Here is an 18,795-nt window from a genome sequence, read left to right as displayed (position 1 = left end):
AGGGAGAAATGAGATGCAGGCGGCACACCGGGCCAGTCCCAGCTTCTTTTCCACTCTGCCTTTCTGGGACGGACATGCCAGCGCGTTCCTGGAAGTTGTGTGTTTTCCTGTGTTTGCAGTTAATGTACTAAAGGCTCTCACACTTCCCGTCTGGCTCCCGCACTCAGTCCTTTGTCTCCTGAACAACTATGATTATTCCTTTCAAGTCCTCTTTCAAAGTTAAATAACCATGAAGAGAAAAACATTACTTGTGGAAAAATCTACTCCTTTCTCCTTTGCCTCTCATTATCCTAATTCATCTCTTATTTTATATCACTATTACCCACCCACTAATGACAGGGTGCAAGCCATCATGTCTTTTACCACTTCTCTGCCAAAAAAATAACACAACAAGAGCTGCTATCCCTCCCCAGGGTCTAGCACCCTGCATCTGTCCCTGGGATACTCCAGATGTAAGGCATTTTTAAGTGGATGCGCTATGATTGTAGATAATAGTTCATCTTCCTCTGGCTCACGTTTAGTCCCTAGTGTGGCAATGTTACAGGACAAGGCTTTGCAGGAGGACCTTAGGCCACTGGGGCCATGCTCCCAGAAGCATGGAGAGTGGCTTTCAAGAGATTCCAAGTTTTCTCCAAAGTAAGCAAAGCTACTGAAGAGCGTTCTTGTCTTGTAAGTAAGTATGGTTCTCACTAGAGTTACAATGATGGTGGCACCAGACCCTTCAACCTTCTGAACTATGACCTAAATAAACTTATTGTTTATAATGCCACTTCACTTCAGGTATTTTGATACAGTAATGAAAAATGGACTGATATAGTATAGTTGGAGCTAATAAAAAACCTGCTAAGCATCTGATGAGAATACCCTCTTGTTTACCTTCGGATTCTAACTCTTCTACCCCAGGCTTCCATAAATAGGGAATCCCACGTAATGCAAACTGAGCATGGTGGCGATGAGTGGGCCGAGGCCAACATTCTCCTAGGTAACTCAACTATAGCACGTGACCAAGCAAAGCAAGGTGATGCCTTGGGAAATTCTACCTTCCCAATAATTGCAAGAGGTAAATGTACTGATGAGATAGAGCAACGGACGGATCAGGACGACTGTGTCATAGTCACTGACGGTCCTTATAACTCTACAACTGGACCATATCATGCCACAGAAGGGAACCAGGGCTGAGAATGTGGCATCCAAGCAAGAGCTGCAGATAAAAGACCCTTCTGAGAGGACAGGCTGACCACATCTGATGTTCCCTTAAATCACCAGCCTTAACTGGCAATAAAAGAATGAGTACTTAAACTCCAATACTAAAACCACCCCTCCCAGGCTATGTGAGTAAGCTTGTGGCCATGACTAGATAGGGCCATGGTTGTAGAAGATGCCCCAGTTGATGACAAAGGACAAATCAAGAGGTCTTCCGGGACAGGCAATGTCCACTGTTCTCAGTGCTGTTCCAGGTTTTAAGACTTGGTTGTGTATGATCTCTCAGGGTGAGGAGCTGGAACCGGGTCCATGCTCTGAGTGACGAGATGCAGCATTCAGAGCCCTTAGCAAAGTTTACATGGCTTATCTAAAAGGCACACTTCTTTTATCAGCATAAAATTCTCCCACAGAAAGAAGGCACCTAAGCAGGACTCATTCTAAAATGCATCTTTGGGTTAAGTACTTAAGCGGCAAGACCCTCAATGTGCTCATCATGACCAGCGCCCTACCAGGGGATTCTGCCCTCTCAGAAAGAAATCCCAGGTGACAATAACTGTATGGTGTGGAGGTGAGGGTCCAGAGAGTGATGTTGTGTTTATAAATACATCATTCAACGTGAATCGAATAGACCGAGAGAAGCTGGCTTTTTCCCAAGTGAGTCCTATCGCCTCCATTATTCTGTGCTGTCACTAAGATTCTTTTCCTCTCTAAAAGCAAATGGTAAGTACCTAAAGCGGTGTGCACACCAGCAGTGTTCACTTCAGGCAGACTCCTAAAGAACTGTAAGCCGTCAAGACACGGCATGTCTTCCAGACAGTTGCAAGCTTACCATTTCAGCAAAATCAGAGTGCTGTGTACTCCACGGGACACAGTAAAAACCCAAGCAGATTTCTTTCCCTTTCAGAATTCTCTTCGGTCTACGTTACTCAGTGTCTACTGTGTGCTCGGTCCACAGGAGCAGGCCGTGCAGCAGTCCATAAATCAGATCTTCCTCAGGGCTTGTGTGCTGTGTAGCTGAGGATATGCCCACTCTTATGAAAGCCTGTTTACCTCAATAGGACGGCAGACAGCGAAGACATGTGTGCTTTAATAAAAATGCTCCATTGAAAGAAATACAGATGCAAGAACAGCTGACATTCCTTCCTGACACGACTCCATTGACTTGGGGGGCACTGGTAAGAAAGAGTCCATGCTTATAAACTCTTCAAGCCTTGTTTACTACCGAGACCACCCACTTGCCTTAGGAAAATCATGTCATACAAAGTTGGGGAATTTCCTGGTTTTCTTGGTGACAAAGGGTTTAATTCACTGTAACTAACAGTTCTCTTGGCACTGTGCAACCCTTGGATGAGTTTGGTCAGATATTTTGGGGGTGGGGTGGGGTGGGAAAACAAGATGTGGGCCAGGTTTTTATATTCTGTTTACGTGTGTGCAAGCCTGTTACAGAATGGGCAGCCTGGCTTCATCAGCTTCTCTGGTGCTTCCAGGCCAGACCATAGTGCAGGTCCTTTGCTTGCCTCTGGAAGCCCAAAGCACGGGTTCCAGGCTAAAGAGTCAGGTGTTTCTGCGTGGTGTCAGCTTCTTCTACAGCACAGATCCTTTCAGGCAGCCTACTGTCTTTCAGGAAGGAGAAACTGAGGCACCAATGACATGGTAGAAGCACCAGAAACACTGAGCAGCAGCTACGTTTGCCTGGATGAGCTTTATAGGATTAGTATGTGACAATCTGTAACATGGTCATTTTTCTAGAATAACAATTCTTGGGGCTGGTGAGATGGCTCAGCGGTTAAGAACACTGACGGCTCTTCTGAAGGTCTTGAGTTCCAATCCCAGCAACCACATGGTGGCTCACAACCATCCGTAATGAGATCTGACGCCCTCTTCTGGTATGTCTGAAGACAGCTACAGTGTACTTACATATAATAAATAAATAAATCTAAAAAAAAAAAGACCAATTCTTTTTAATATTATTTTTAATTATATGCACGTACATGTTCGTATGACTGCATGTGCCCACAGAGGGTAGAGACTAGAGGTGTTGGATCCCCTGGAGTTGGACTTACAAGCCAGCCTGTTATGAACCAGTCAACATGCATTCTGGGAACTTGGGTTCTCCGTAAGAGCTCTGAGTGCTCTGAACTGCTGAGCCATCTCTACAGCTCCTTGAGTAATAAGTAATCTTCACATTGGTGTGCAAATCTCTGATGGTTTCTGTGCCTGTGTTGTTCACATGTATATGCAAGCCTACATGGTGATGCTTGGTATCTTCTTCCTCTATCATTCTCCAGCTTTTTGTTTTTTGTTTTTAATCCCAGTGATCCTCATGTCTCTACCAGTTCAGTGCTGGGACTACAGGCGCATGCTTGTCCACAGCCTGCATCTTATGTGGGAGCTAAGAACACAAACTCAGGTCCTTAGGTTTACAGAGCAAAAAGCTTATTGACAGAGCCGTCAACCCAGCCCTTGATACATTGCTTTTTTATGCATTCCTCACTAGCAAAACATATACATATATAAAGAACTACCCTGGACCAACGACATCCCCAAGTAAGCAAGTACTCTTAGGCGAAGTTACCCTTACTAAGGGTAAGTTCTGCCATCTTGTGTGATTTCTCAGGTCACAATCTCTCATCACCCAACCCAGGAAAGCTATTTTCTTATGCATCGGAACCAACAGGAATATGCCCCTTCCAAATTCTGATGACTACAGTGTTACCGTGAATACTGCTGAGGGCCCCAGGCAGAACCCCAGATAGACACTGATCTCATATCTCCTGGCACCGCGTGGGAGCCATCTAAGGTAATGGGACTATTGGTTTTTCCAGTGTCTCAACAGAGTTGGAGTGAGAGAGAGACTCTTTACACATGCCTGCCTGGGTGATGCTGGCATTCCCTCCTAAGAGAGCAGGGGTGGCCATACCCAGAATGCCTCACTGCAATCTCCATCATGTATTTTATCAGCTTCCAAAGCTCAGGCTGTGAAGGTCTGGGCTATTCATACTACACAGCGCTCCTCAGTGCCTGCTGTGCGCGCTGTGGTGCAGAATGGAATCTTCAAGCCACCGTGCTTACCTAGCTACCTTCCCTCATGGGGTCATTTCCCCAGTGCATGTTAAATGAGGTTTTCTTCAGGCTTTAATGCTCAGATGTTGACAGTGGGAACAGCTGGAGAGCCCATTCCTTCTAAACCCCCCACTTTTCTAGTTATTCAGTATTTGACCTTAGCCATCACATAGCAAAATGTAAACTGCCCTTGGTAAGCCTCTCCACCTAGTCTGGAAAACCAGTATACTCGGCCACCATGGTCAGCTTTTCTGATAATGGCTACTTCAAAAATACGCCCTAACACAGTGAGCTGACCCTAGTGGAGAGAGAAATGGAAGGTCCCAGCAGCTACAGGAACCATTTATACTACAGGCGCTTTCCCCATCTATCTCAGCTGTATTAACTGCCTCTAGGTTTTTAAATTTATTATTTTTTTAAACCTATACAACGTGAAGCAAAGAGACAGACAGACAGACAGACACACACACACACACAGAGATTGAGAGAGAGAGAGAGAGAGAGAGACAGACAGACAGACAGACAGAGACAGAGAGTGACTGGACTTTTCCCAGAAAATCTGAGCCCTGGTTTTTGAGCAGCCCATCAACACTCTACTGTTGTGCTTTACAGCAGCTACACATGCCTCTTGTGTGCTCTCAGAATTCAGAGAGCAGCTGACTCCACACAGCGGCTACCACTGAGATACCGTGTAACCCGGTCATCATCTGGATTGAGAGGGAGTAACTAGATCATCTCCACTCTGTTGTGAGAACACGGCTGAGAACGGAGCAGGTTCTAAAAAATATTTTGTCTTGACCTAAAGGTGTAACGGTGGTGTTCCTTGTGTGGAAGTAATTGGCTATGCTGCTCAAGTACTGCTGAATGTGGTGAGGCATGAGAAAACGACTTGAACGGTTTATGATGTGGAGAACTGTGTAGACATGCTGTTGGAGCTTTCACAGATAACACAGAGAGAAGTCTAATGTTCACAATTAAGTTTTTGTCAACTGGACAAGCTGGAGTCCCTTAAGAGGGGGTGTAATTGAGGAAACTCTTCCATCAGACTGGCTGACGACAAGCCAATGAGTACTTTCTTGATTGATGACTGGTCGGGGAGGGGCCGCTCATGGGTGAGGAGGGGCAGTGCCACCCTTTGGCCTGCTCTCCTGGACTTCGTAGGATAGCAGGCTGAGCAAGCCACAGGGAGCCAAGCAGGTTAACAGCACCTCTCTGTGACCTCTGCTGCAGTTTCCACCTTGACTCCCCTCAGTGATATTAGTGGGATCCAAGAGTTGTAAGAAGAGATCAAGCCTGCCTTTCCCAAGCTGCGTTCGGTCAAGGTGTTACATCCTGAGAACCCTAACCAGAACATCTGGAGAGAAACACAGGGAAAAGGGGAAGCATTTCCACACAGGACTTCTTTACCAGGCTGCTGAAGACAACAGACTCCATGTCTGTGTTGCAGATGTGTGATAGGTGCAAGCCCAGAGAGATCCAGAGTTGCTGACTGGATTTCTAGCCTCGATGTGCTCACAGTTCCAAGACACAAAATGAATACAGGAAAAAAAAATTGCTTCATATGCAAAAGCAGAATTCCTGTGTAGGCTTTCCCTTTTTTTTCTTTCTAGAATGACCTGTAAAGTTCAGAACAATTTCAAGGCCTTAGCCACACTGGCTCGTGAGATGAGAAAATATGGAAGAATCACAAACCCCAATGCAAGCTATTCAAATGTGATGGGCACTCTTGGCGTTCCTTATAAATGTGGACTACACAGAACACGTTTCAGCCAGCCATGCATATTTTAATGATCAGTGTAATAAATATGACTTCCTATTAAAAATAAAAGAATATAATTATTACGAGTTAAAAACATATTTCAGCTAAGAATTCACCAGGAACTGTCCAGGCTATGCATCCCAAGGAACCATTCATGACTGCCCACCACTCCATGCACACTGCTTCCTGCGGTGCCCTGCTTCTAGCCAACCGAGGGGCACAGCTGTGCATCTCCCTCTGGAAGCTCTTCCCAGAGCTGCTGTGGAGGATCTGATGGCCCCACCTGCATTTGTCTCTTACACAGTGTAAGGAAAGTGATACTGGTACTCGCCTCTTTTCTCACTTTTGATTAAGGTAATTTCTCAGGAGACTGGCTGCTCAGAAGTTATGAATGTCTGTGTGGACTGCCTGCTGTTGCAGGATTTGATTATGAGAGATTTAATGAGCTTCTAGCATAAAGACCTGCTCAAGCTGGGGTCTGAGTAAATTTACTGGCAAATGTCTTTTAGAAAGCTGTTGTAGTAATGTCCAAACAGTCTACCTGAGATACTTGGGCTTTAACACAATTTCTCCACGTATTGTTCTTTAGAGGCAGACCTTGGTAAAGCTTTGGTTTGCAGGGATGATGTGGGCTGTGCTCAGTTTGGGACATCATCCCTGAAAAATAGCTCATGCCAAGTCGGGTTTGGCACTAAGCTACTGTGAAAGAAAACACAGCCATGTGGGTAGTTGTAGCATTGATGTGTGTGTGCATGTGTGTGGAGGGCAGTGGGCAGTATGGGTTCCATCATATGGGTTCCAGGGATTGAACTCAGATCATTAGCATTGGTGGCAAGTGCCTTTACTGCTGAGCCATCACCTTTGTTACATTCAAATACTGACTTCCCTTCATTGTAGGGAGTATTTTTACACTCCGGTCTGAGGGCAGCTGTGGTGTGCGGCTCACTGATGCCTGTGTATTGAAGGCTCAGTTCCCAGTGCAGCCAGGTTCTCAGGTGGACTTTTAGGGGACATGACTGGATAATGAGGGTGCTGACTATCAATGGATTGATCTGATGGTGTCACTGGGACTTGGTAAAGAGGAGGTGGAATAAGCTGGAGAAGAGCCAATGGACATGTGTCCTGCAAAGGTATTCCTTGTCCCCAACCACTCCTGCCTCTCCACCCTGGTTCCTGGGCCCCACGAGGTGAACAGCTTCCTTTTACCATGTCTCAGCAACATGACGAAGTCTATCCTCTCACAGGTTAGACACAATGGATTGAAACTTCTCCAAGTGAGTCAAAATAACACCCCCCCTCCTCTACAGTGTCTCTTATAGGCATATGTCACCATGATTGAGGTCTCACAGGGAAGCCCTTGCTCTAGGGGCCATCCACCATCATTCCAACATGACAGCAAAGCCTTATAAGGGCAGCTCCAAGGTGAGCACTTGAACCTGTGCTCCTGAGCAGTAGGAGAGGGAGCACTTCCACAGGCAAGATTTAATCATGCTGTGATCTTGTAGCAGTTCGAGGGAGAGGGAGCACCTCTTTGGGAATGGTCACGGAACCCTAATGCTACCAGAGCATCCCACACACTGCAAGGCATGCTTCCTCTGTGATACCCACTGGGGCTGGTTCCAGGACACACTGCCATTATACAAGGCACCTTGCTCAAGTCTCTTATATGTAAGTGGGTCTACAGAGAGCCTTTACATGCCCTCCTGTATACAGCTCTGGATTAACTAACTCCTACGATGATATAAATGCTATATAAACAGTAACACTATACTGTTTAGGGACTAATGACAATGTTCAGCACATGTGAGGAATTTTCCTGAATATTTTTCATCTGTGGTTGGTTAAATTGATGTATGGAAAGTTGGTAGGTAAGAATGATTTGGTTTATTTTGTCCCAGAGGTGTGAAAATGTTCTGTTTACACAAAGTACATCTAAAAAAATTACATGCTTAAATAGGCAATAAAACCCTTTGAAAAGTTCACTCATATTTATCCCTTTTGTTTCCTGGTATTGGACAATGCCCTGATGTATAACTTTGTGCAGAGCTATGAAGTGCTGGTAAAGATGGGCTTTAAGTCTTGCTGGATACAGATTCAAGCTGATGAGTCAGAGGACACAGCAGCAGATGGATAGGCTGGCCACTTGCTGCACCCAATGCAGTCAACCCACAGTTAACTCCAACCCAACATGAACCTGCTGTGTGAGACACGACCAGGTGATGCCAGCCAACACAATGTAAACTATGGTGGGTGTACATGCATGTGCAAGCCCCACTCTTCCTTTGTACACATGGACTTATTCAAAGTACTGCAGAGGTCCAGAACGATGGGTGGACATGTTGTATCCTGAAGTAGCAGGCACACTGCCATCCTTGGAGAGGAGTGTAAGGTGTTGGGTGGCAGGAAGGTGGCAGGGGCATTCACAGCTCCAGGAGTTTTCCAGCAAATGCCATTAAGAATATTTTTCCTGGACAACATGTCTACTCTTGGGAAGATAGCACAAGAAGAACATTTTGAGACAAATTCCCCAATTCTGATCATGACCAGTGTTTGTGCCTGCAGCACAGTTCCTACTTTGGTCATCAGCTCTACACAACCCAACTGAAATTTCCCAGCCTGTTTCCAACACTCCCTTAGGTAGAGAGCCACTACCACAGTCTTTCTCCATAATGGGATTTTTATCAATCAGTATTAAGCAGTGAAAAAAACCCTATGGAATTCACCACAGTTCTTTTATCCTGGGGCTTTCCAGGCAAATCTGACCTAGTTTAAACCTTCAAGCACTCAAAACCAAAGACAATACTCCAGCATTTTCAAGGGACAATGGACGGGGAAAGATGGAAGAAAAGGACTTATGAGCAATTTAAAGATGCTATAAGAGAAAACACGATGCCTCCTTAAGATATGGTAACAATAGACAGAAAACTGTATGTTAAAAATATTTACAAAATAGAAGACAGTATTTAATCATAATGCTCCTATATCAGTTATAATGTGATGTCTCAGATTTTTTACAGAGCTATGAACATGTTCTGTTCTATGTCATAGTCCTAGCTAGGGTGGGCATAGCTAGTATGGGGAATCCTGATGTCACCTTAATATAAAAACATAGGCTGGCAGGATGATGGGTAACAGAACTAAGTAATCAAACATGACTCTTTTTCCATTTTTAGAGACAGGGCCTAAAACTTACTGTGTAGGCTTGAGTGGTCTTGAACTCATAGAGATCCACCTGCCTTTACCTCCAAGGCAGGCACCACCATGCCCATTTGGACCTCCGCCCTTTAGCCTTCTAGCAGCTAGTATACATGAGTTACAGCTAAGAAGACTACACTGTTCCTTTTATTTCTAAAACTTATCTTTGGGGGCTTTACCACGTTTCTTTTAGTTTTCCTTTTTAATGGTTGTAACTTGGATGCTAACCGGTTCCGTCAATGACACAACACCAGCAGATCCTTTGAGGACTCTAGCACGCCAGGGCAAAAGCCGTATCGGGATGTGAGCCTGGCTAAAGTGCCTTTCTTTTCTGAACTTGGCTCCAGTGTCATAGGCAAACTGCCAGCTGTGCAAGAGTCCAAGTACTCTGACAGGAACCATACTGGGTAATTTTGCTCATGCTCGCTAAACAATGCATGGTCAAATAAGCCATCCTCTGGCTGTGTTTATGAGATGTTATGTCTACCTAGCAAGGAGCCCATGGTAGTTAACCATCCAGGAAGGCACACTCGATGTAACCTGCTCACCCTCATCATTTTATTTTCTACCCAATCTGATCGATAATCTCAAGCTCTCCCCAGTTGAAGGGAGATCTATCCCTGAGACACTGGCTAGCATTCAAAGCTCCTCTCACCATGTGTACGGAAGTACCAAGTTCAGAGAAGCAGAAAACTTTCAGATTCCTCATGGGTTCCAACATGTGCTGGGGACTTGTTTGGGGGAAAGGTTGAGTTTACTGCAAGAGTGTGCGTCCAAATCCCACACTGAGCCCGGAGGCAATTCAACCTCATTCATATGTCACAGGCCTCCAAGCAGCTCTGAGTACTGAGTGAGCATTCAGGTCAAAAGTTCAGAGACAGCACTCAGTGAGCCCTGTAGGGACAGGGTGGCATACAAAAGTAACAAGCCAATGCTCCTGTCTCCAACACAACTTGCAACCTAGTCCCGAACCCAGATCAGTACACAGGGTTTAGAAATGAAGTGGCATTAAGGACTGGATGGGAACACAGCCTCAGCTGCCAAGCTAGGCCTCTGCAGCCAGGCCTGCAAATATAGATGGGACTCATGTCTCTTGTACTCATTTGTCCCCTGGTACAACACGGAAGAAACTCTTCTCTAGCAGCTGCAGGGTTGCCCGGGCTCTTACAATCATCCACATGTGGTTTGGAAACCAGGGGGTTTTTCTTGAATGGGTGTGGCCAGCAGTCTGTAAACCCACCTCAAAGGAAACTGTTTAAGGACCCAACCACAAAGTCCTTCAAAGAACAAAGGAAACACTCAGTCTGTGATAAGTCTGAGGTCTCTTTCACAGAGGAGCTGGAAGATTTTATCTGGGGCTGATAACAATGGTCCTGGGTCCTTTTCCTTTTTCAACCAGTCTTGCTGCTCATGAAGAACGAACCAAAGGAGGTCAGAAGTTGGTGGAGACCAGTCCTTGGAAGGGACGAGAGCTGTGTGTGTGGCTGGTGTCCTGAGTATGCTGAGGGTACTCAAACTGGCACTGTGTTAAACTCACAGGGCAGGCTTCTACTAGTTTGAGGTTAAAACATTTTTCCTTTCATCTAAGTGTTGTTGATGGAAAAACAAACAAACAAACAAACAAACAAACTAACTAACTAACTATAACTAAGTCAGGGGGTTAAAGGAAGCTCTTCCACCAGGCTGAGTTTTTCTGAAGGCACTGTGCATGCAGGACTTAGATTTTAAGTTCCAAGTGTGTATCTATGTGCAGTTCACCTTCAGTAGCAGCTGTAAAAGTGATGTGCTGTCAGGATTGAATGTTATAAGACCAAGTCTGACCCATGGTTCTATACAGACATACACATTAGTTCCTTTATGAAACAAAATGGAACTGGGTACAGAAAAGTAAAATGATTTTCTAATCATCTTCATCAGTCATACTATTGACGATGGTACCCGGGAGCTCTGGGAGAATAAATACCCAACGCCATTACCCATGAAAACCTCAGAGCAGCCGCCTAAGCCCATGACTCCAGGATGGAGCCAATCTAACCTCAGCATACTTCAGTGCTTTCCAGCTGTGTTCTATGTGACAAGCTAGGGTATGTGTATGCTCTTGCCATTCAGAGGTGGCTGGGGCCTGACCAGTCTTTTATGTTCCTCAGGTTCAATCCACAGGACCTACTTACTACCGCAATACCTTTTTATTTTTTAATTTAATTTAATTTTTTTGCATATGAAAGGTGCTGGACAGACTGTGGGGGTGAAGATGCATTTGGCCAATGACATACTCTCTTCTTCTGGGTTCCTGCATGTTTGTTTATTACAGAGGCCATCATGGGACCTGACTGTTCCCCCCAGGAACATTTGGGTTAATTCTTGCTGATGCAGCTGAGTTACTGAAGATACTAGTGAGCAGAGGGCTGGAGGACACCATGAAAGGACCCATCTCCAGACTTCTACACAAGCCTGAGTAGATCTGCAGGATATGGGCATGCAGAGGCAGACAATGATGCTGTAAGGAGTCAGACTTGGTGGCTGGCACGGGCTTGCCAACTCCAGACCCAGTAGCAGAAAGCAGATGTCTTAGGCCTGCCGAGCAAGAAGTCTGAGAGTACATTGGGGGAAGGATATAACACAGCAGCAGACAGCAGGCAGCAGGAGCCTCTCTCTTCTTCTACTCTAACAGCATCAGTGCCTCTCTTTCAAGCAAGGTGAGGTGGTGTCTTAATTCTGACACATCACCTGCTGGCACAGAGCATGCAGGGGACTCACTGCAAACCAGAAGGCATGCCAGTCTTTCCCACATTCTACCCTGTAAGGTGCCAGTGTTGCCTTAGTGCTATGATGAAGCAAAATTTATTCAAAGCTAATGAACACTGGTTGTTGCTTAGTATAGCTCAATCACTGCAAGGAGTGAACATAAAGAGACAAGAAAAGTGTTTCTAGGAGCCTCCTGAACAGTGAGACTGACATGCATGTACATCATCAGTGTTATGATGGCTGTGTGAACCCTTTGGGCGATTCCCCAGGCAGAATGTAACCCAGCTGGGTCAGAGTAGGTTCCACAGGGAGAAGACAGACTCTCGACAGTCCAGGGAGGTAGGAGAGCACTTCTATTTTAATGGGAAGCCACAAGATCAAAGTATAGGAGCCACGAGAGAGAACACAGGTAAAATGACATATATTAGGGGTTCTACTTGTGACTCATTACTGAGGACACAGGCCAAAAGGTAGAAATGGAGGACAACATTGAGGGGCAAGTGTCATTCTGGGAACACCTGGTCTTTTAGAGTGAACAGAACCGCACATTTTGTCTGAAGTTCTCCGGATATTTAGGAAGCAAAGTGAGGGATGTCAGGCCAGACAGGACAAGCCAATGGCAGGCTGCTTTAATGAGAGACAAGAGGCACACTGGGCAGTGACAGCAGGCATGAAGGGATGGGGCAGACATACTTAGCAAGAGAAATCAGGGACTTGAGTGATTATCTGAATGGGAGAGAAAAGGACAGAGGTGGCCTGGGGAGTCCAGTGCTTGATTTCTGACTTGGGTGTCTGATTCTACGGAGGTAAAGAAGGCAAGAATATTAACAATGAGGGGAAGGAGTCCCGTCTTGGAGACAGTGGACCTATGGAGACTGATACGCAATAGAAAGCTAAGAAGAGATGAATGACTGAGGCTATAAAGGGATCAGGAGCTCAAGACTGTGTAAAATATATCAGAAAGGTCAGTCAGAAACGTGATGCAGAAATAGCAAACTCATGGGGGCAGAGGGAATGACTGAGTCAAGGATGATATGGAGCAGAAGATGTCAGTCATGAGCATGTGAACTATGTCTCCCTCCTCCTCTCCCTCCTCAGAAAGACATGCTAGAGCCCTTACTCCCAGCACCCCATGGTGTGACCCATCAGAGACAGGAACTTAAGGTTCAAAGTAAAGAAGACACCACTAGGTTGAGCCATTCCACAATGGTTGCCATTCTTATAAATGAAAGAACACGGTGGGAAGGTGAAGTGAAGAGACATAGGAAGAGGATAGCCAACTGCAAGCCAAGGAGATGCCCAGAACAGACCCTTCCCTCCCAGTGCTCAGAAGGAACCAACCTTGTATTCCTCCAGCTTGACCATCCAGTCCTCAGGATTTTGAGTCACTAATCTACCGCTTGTGCTATTTTGTTACCGTTGCCCTAGCAAACAGGAATGCTTGCCCAAATTTAAGCTACATGGTAGAAGATACCACACTGGTGAGAACTGAGGAGTGATGGAAGGTTAAGACTGCCCCTCAAAAAGCAGTTCAAGAAAAGGCAGAGGGGGAACTTCACTAAAGATCACTAAAGACCAAGATGATTTCAAACATAAATGGATATCATCTTCTGGGAAATATCTTGGCATAAAGTATTTTACACTCCTACTCACTAAATTCTGTAATTGAAAATCTTATTATAGCTATAGTCACAACTTTTTGTTTTTAATTGTAATAAGTTTTGTTAACTTGACACAACCTACAATCTCCTGGGACAAAGTCCAATGACTATGGGCATATCTGGGTCTAACATTAACTGATGTGGAAGAGCCACGTCCACTGTGGGTGGCACCATTCACTAGACAAGGGGTTCAAAATGATAGAAGAGGGAAATGAAGCCAAGCACAAACAAGTGGGCATGAATCCATCCATCCTCTCCCCATTCGTGACTGTGGATGTGATGCAATTTCTTGCCACCTCCACTTTCCCAGAGTGACAGAGTGTAACCCCGAATACTGAGCTAAAATAAACCTATTTTTGGTTGCTCTCTAGAAGGGTAATTTTATCACAGCAATACAAATGAAACTAGAAGATTATCTGTGGATTTTCTTCCATTTGCTTGCCAACTAGTTTTGTCAGAAACATGTTATTTTATAAATCCAAAATAAGTCTCTGTTGGAAAAAAAAAAAGGGATATAAGAAAAAAAAAAACCCAGAGAGAATTATAGGAGAGGAAGGCACAGCAAGGCCCCAGTGGGTCAAGGTTGCAAACTGCTCTCCAATCCTTATGGATGAGAAAGGAAGAGCAAGGCTCAGGCCCGAGTCCTTCCTTCGCTAGAGGATACAGAAACCGAACAGCATTTTGATACTCCAGACTCTACTCATTAAACAGGGAGTGAGCGCATCTCCTTTGAGTGGCTACAGGACTGTACAGGTGAGTGAAGGGGCGAAGCCTGCGGAACTGCAGGAGAGGCAGTGGTGCTGAGAGTCTGGCTACTTCTCATGGTGGCACAGAGAAAGTTAAAACGGTCTAGCTCAGGATAGCTCCAGTCTCAGCGTTCTTCCAGTAGTCACAGGCAACAATGAGTGTTCAAGAAAGCTGAGTCTGCCACTAAAGAGGACTGTATAAACACACCCCAGATTTTACAGAGACAGAAAACAGATTATGAAGTTGTACTAGCTGGTTTTGTGTGTCAACATGACACAAGCTGGAGTTATCCCAGAGAACTTCCTTGAGGAAATGCCTCCATGAGATCAGCTATGGGGCATTTTCTCAATTAGTGATCAAGGTTGGGAGGGCCCATTGTAGGTGGTTCCATCCCTGGGCTGGTAGTCTTGGGTTCTATAAGCTGAACAAGCCAGGGGAAGCAAGCCAGTAAGTAACATCCCTCCATGGTCTCTGCATCAATTTCTGACTCCAGGTTCCTACCCTGTGTGAGTTCTAGTCCCACCTTCCTTTGGTGATGAACAGCAATGTGGAAATATAAGCCAAAAAACCCTTTTCTTCCCCAACTTGTTTCTTGGACATAATGTTTCGTGCAGGAATACAAACCCTGACTAAGAAGTCAATTCTCAGCAACAACAGGAGTCCCTTCTATTTCAGACCAGAAGTTTGGTTGTTACCTTGGCATAAAACACGCATGAGGTGTGGTGCTTCTGATTAGTGACAACCCAGGCAGATGACACAGGGAAGTGACTGAAGCAGGGTGTACGCAAAAGCCATAGGCGCTGAGGTCCAGCTCCTCTGAAGACAAAGATGCTGAGCTCTCACTGGTGTGCCCAGTCACGGGAAGGAAGGCCACAGAGGATGGTGGTGAGGCGGGATAAAAGATGGCTGTGGTCAACAGAGCAGATTCTACAATGCTTTGCACGTCCGCTCTATAATACCCCAGGTAATGTGCAACCTCTTCCTAATCGGTTAATGTGAAAAAAACCTTATTTGCCAATACAAACAAGTGTGTTTTCAAGAGTAAAGTGAGAGGATTTTGGTCTTGAGAGCCCATTATGTGCTAACGTTACATACGAGCTGTGTAAAAGGAGGATTGATAAAACTGTAGGTAAACAACATACCAGAAACTCCTGGTGGGGTCTTGATGAATTTTCCATTAAAATGACCAATTACAGCTTCGCATTTTTCCGTTGATTCCATCCTAGTCATATAAAAATAAGAAACTCACAAACTGTACCCACACAGCACAAAGAGACTTTTATAGCGGCGGTTTAGGATGCAAATGAAACCAGCGGAAAACCACGGATGAGATAAAGAAGAGGGGGGGTTATTCTTTCCTGAGCCATCGCTTTGGCATTTCTACTGTAAAACAACTGATTCCAGAGCACTTCCCGAATTATAAACGACAGAGTACACTCTCCGCAGTGTTTCATCGCACTCACATCCGATTATAATCCTCTAATTGTTAGAAATTTATAATCCACAATACTTAGTCATAACTTGATTTAAAAATGAAAGCTTAGGAATTTTGTTTTAAAGGTGGTCTTTCCTTTATGAACTCACAAAATGGCAAGATTAAAGAGCTGTGGTAATGGCTGTCGTCAACCAGAGGATGCACCTTTTATGGTTTTAACTTTCACTCCAGGTTTAAAACTAAATTAGTGCCGGGCAGAGGTGGTGCACGCCTTTAATCCCAGCACTTGGGAGGCAGAGGCAGGCGGATTTCTGAGTTCGAGGCCAGCCTGGTCTACAAAGTGAGTTCCAGGTCAGTCAGGGCTATACAGAGAAGCCCTGTCTCGAAAAAAAAAAAACAAAAAAACAAAAACAGAACAAAAACCAACCTCCCTCCCCCCAAATTAGTTATCTCAGTTATGTATCTCACCATCTTGACTTTGAAGGAGGAATTAAAGGCTGAAGCCTCACCTCACTACTTAGTTTACATCTACAGGTAACTAAATACACTTGAGAAGCACTTCTGGGGACTTTAGTACTTTGACTTGCTCTTCTTCAATGGAAAGATACGATCACCTACTCAAAATCACCATACCCTAGCCCACTCCCCCAGTTTTAACTGACAGTACTCGGGGTTAAAGAGCAGCGCAGTCCCACTGGACTTTGCACACTCATCTGCATTCAGAGGAGCACCTTGGAAGGATGGCGAGGCTGGGCTTCCGACGTCTTCATTGGTGCCTCTTGACCAATGACGTAGTGAGTGTGTGCTACTAATATTGTTGGAAAGGTATCTGGGTTTTCCTCCAAGCTGTCTGGCCCAATGCAACAAGGGACTAAAAGCCAACAGGACCTAGTTGCAGCCCTTGCCTTTGTGACTTAATGGCGAGGTGACAATAAGGTCCCTTAGTAATAAATGCTTTGCTGAAATCACAAATTTGCATTAAGATGTGACTGTAACTTGTACAGTTAAGTAAGTGTCAGCATTTTCTCTCCAAAAATCAGCTCATAATTTAATGCCTGCTGATATTATCTGTCAGTGCCTACTGCTAAAAACATCTTAAATAACTCACTGTAAAATCAGCTTTTGTATAGGGGCTTTAGGATTATAAATTTGTCACAAATCAAAGCTCACTCAGTTTAATTTAATTCTCTAGAAACCAACTTAGGCACTCAAGTATTCTTTCTAGGAAGAAAGAATAGGGATTCCATAGGAGGGGTGGGGGTGCTTCAGTTATACATAGAACAGTCATTAAAAAAACAAACCTGAAGAATTATAAACTGTTAACAACTGCTAAGTTGATGACATGGTTAGGTAATATATCCCCTTTTCTTTCTTGAATGTTAGAAATATCTATCCTAAAACCTAAGTAGCTATAATGAATCAAATTTCTATCTGAGAAAAAGATACTGATTTGTCTATGAACTGTAGGAGACTGTTCATTTGTGAGAAGTTACAAGCATCGTGAAGTTATGAATCAAATTGTCAGGACCCTGGGTCCAGGGCCACTGTTCTTGTGATAGGTGCACTTGGTTTGAGGAGTCCAAAACGTTCCAAGATTCAGAAAAAGCTTACATGTAAAGTCACATGCAATTTAAGTCCACAGTACAACGGGCTCCTATCACCCTGCCTCAAGCGTTCTTTCCAGTCTTTTTCCCCTTCTGTCTAGAGTGACGTAGCAGATTTACTACAGTTAAAAAGGAGAGAGCAGCCCACTCACCTGGCAAAGCCAACACCACGGCTGGCACCACTGGAATCACGTAGGACCCTTGTAGAAATAACTTGTCCAAAGGGTTTGAGCATATTTTCAAGTTCTTGCTCATCCATGGATAGCGGCAGATTAGAAATGTACAGGTTGGTAGGATCTTGTTCCTGTTGCTAAGGCAGAACAGAAAGACACTGTCACTTTCCAACAGAAGGGAAACGCTCACAGTAGCACCTTTTCATTCAGCCACTGGCTCTGCAAGCCCTTTCAGTACTACATCGTGAGGCTGGGTGTGTATGGAACACTCAAGTCACCCTGGACATTTGAAAATTGTGTCCGAGTCTTGAATAACCAGCACAGGCCTGACATGGTGTCCAGTGTCATTCTTAGCTGTGGAAGTGACACCACTGGACTGCACTGAGTCGGGGAGGATGTTCTCAGAAACAGACACTCCTGACATCATGCAGTGATTCCAAAGTTAACTAACCTCTGCTTTTTTCAGAAGTCCACTTCATGTTCACGGTTATGCTATTACTGCTAATAATCCAACTTAGAAATCTGTGAAGGAAGATTCTGGACCAACCCTGTAGAGTCCAGTTCAGGCTAGGTAAAACTTCCCTCTACTGCCTTATGGTAGAATCAACACTATTTTACTTTTTCTCTTTTCTTCTCTCTTCTTTTCTTTTCTTATATATAGCCTCACTATACATCATCCCCAGCCTCAGCTTTCTGAGACCTAGGACCATATTTGGCTCCATTTTATTTTTTGGAAGCAGGCTTTCTCTCTTTATCTCTGTTTATCCTAGAATTCACTCTGTAGACCAGGCTGGCCTTGAATTCAGAGATCTACCTGCCTCTGCTTCCTCCTCCTGAGTGATGGGAGTAAAGGTGTGTGCAACCACAGCTTGGGTAGTGTTCTATTTTAAATAGTGGTCACCAGTGAGGAAAAGATAGCTTCTAACCTAAACTAGAAACTGTAAGCCTTAGCAAATGAATAGCATAGGCGGAAACATTCTCGAGAATAGCTGGGGAGGGCAGGTTTGGTAAATCTCTGTTCTACAAAATGTCAACTGTCATCGGCCCATAGGTCAGTGGACTGCACCTGCTGAGAACTGGATTAGAAATGTAGAACCTCAGGCCCACACTGCACCTGTAGAACCAGAAGCTGCATTTGAACAGAATGCTCAGTTGACTAAGAAGCCCATCAAGTCTGAGAAGTGACTCTCATCAGATCATTTCCCATTCA

At 44.8% G+C, this 18,795-nt stretch overlaps 1 protein-coding gene across 7 annotated transcripts in view; it reads right to left on the bottom strand.

The window, feature by feature from the left end:
• The window catches only part of Rbms1 (RNA binding motif single stranded interacting protein 1), a 213,651-nt gene that overhangs the window by 11,534 nt on the left and 183,322 nt on the right, over positions 1-18,795 (bottom strand). For all 7 annotated transcript variants that reach the window (XM_021184324.3, XM_021184334.3, XM_021184349.3 and 4 more), the window contains exons 5-6: positions 17,565-17,722; positions 15,516-15,595 (exon numbers count right to left, since the gene is read on the bottom strand). In XM_021184324.3, the coding sequence (XP_021039983.1) occupies positions 15,516-15,595; positions 17,565-17,722 (238 nt within the window). The remainder of the gene's footprint in view (positions 1-15,515; positions 15,596-17,564; positions 17,723-18,795) is intronic.

This window comes from Mus caroli, unplaced genomic scaffold (assembly GCF_978045245.1).
Source record: "Mus caroli unplaced genomic scaffold, Mus_caroli_1 scaffold_2, whole genome shotgun sequence".
NCBI lineage: Eukaryota > Metazoa > Chordata > Mammalia > Rodentia > Muridae > Mus > Mus caroli.
Note: the sequence above shows the minus strand (reverse complement) of the source record. Positions and strands in the feature narration are given on the sequence as shown.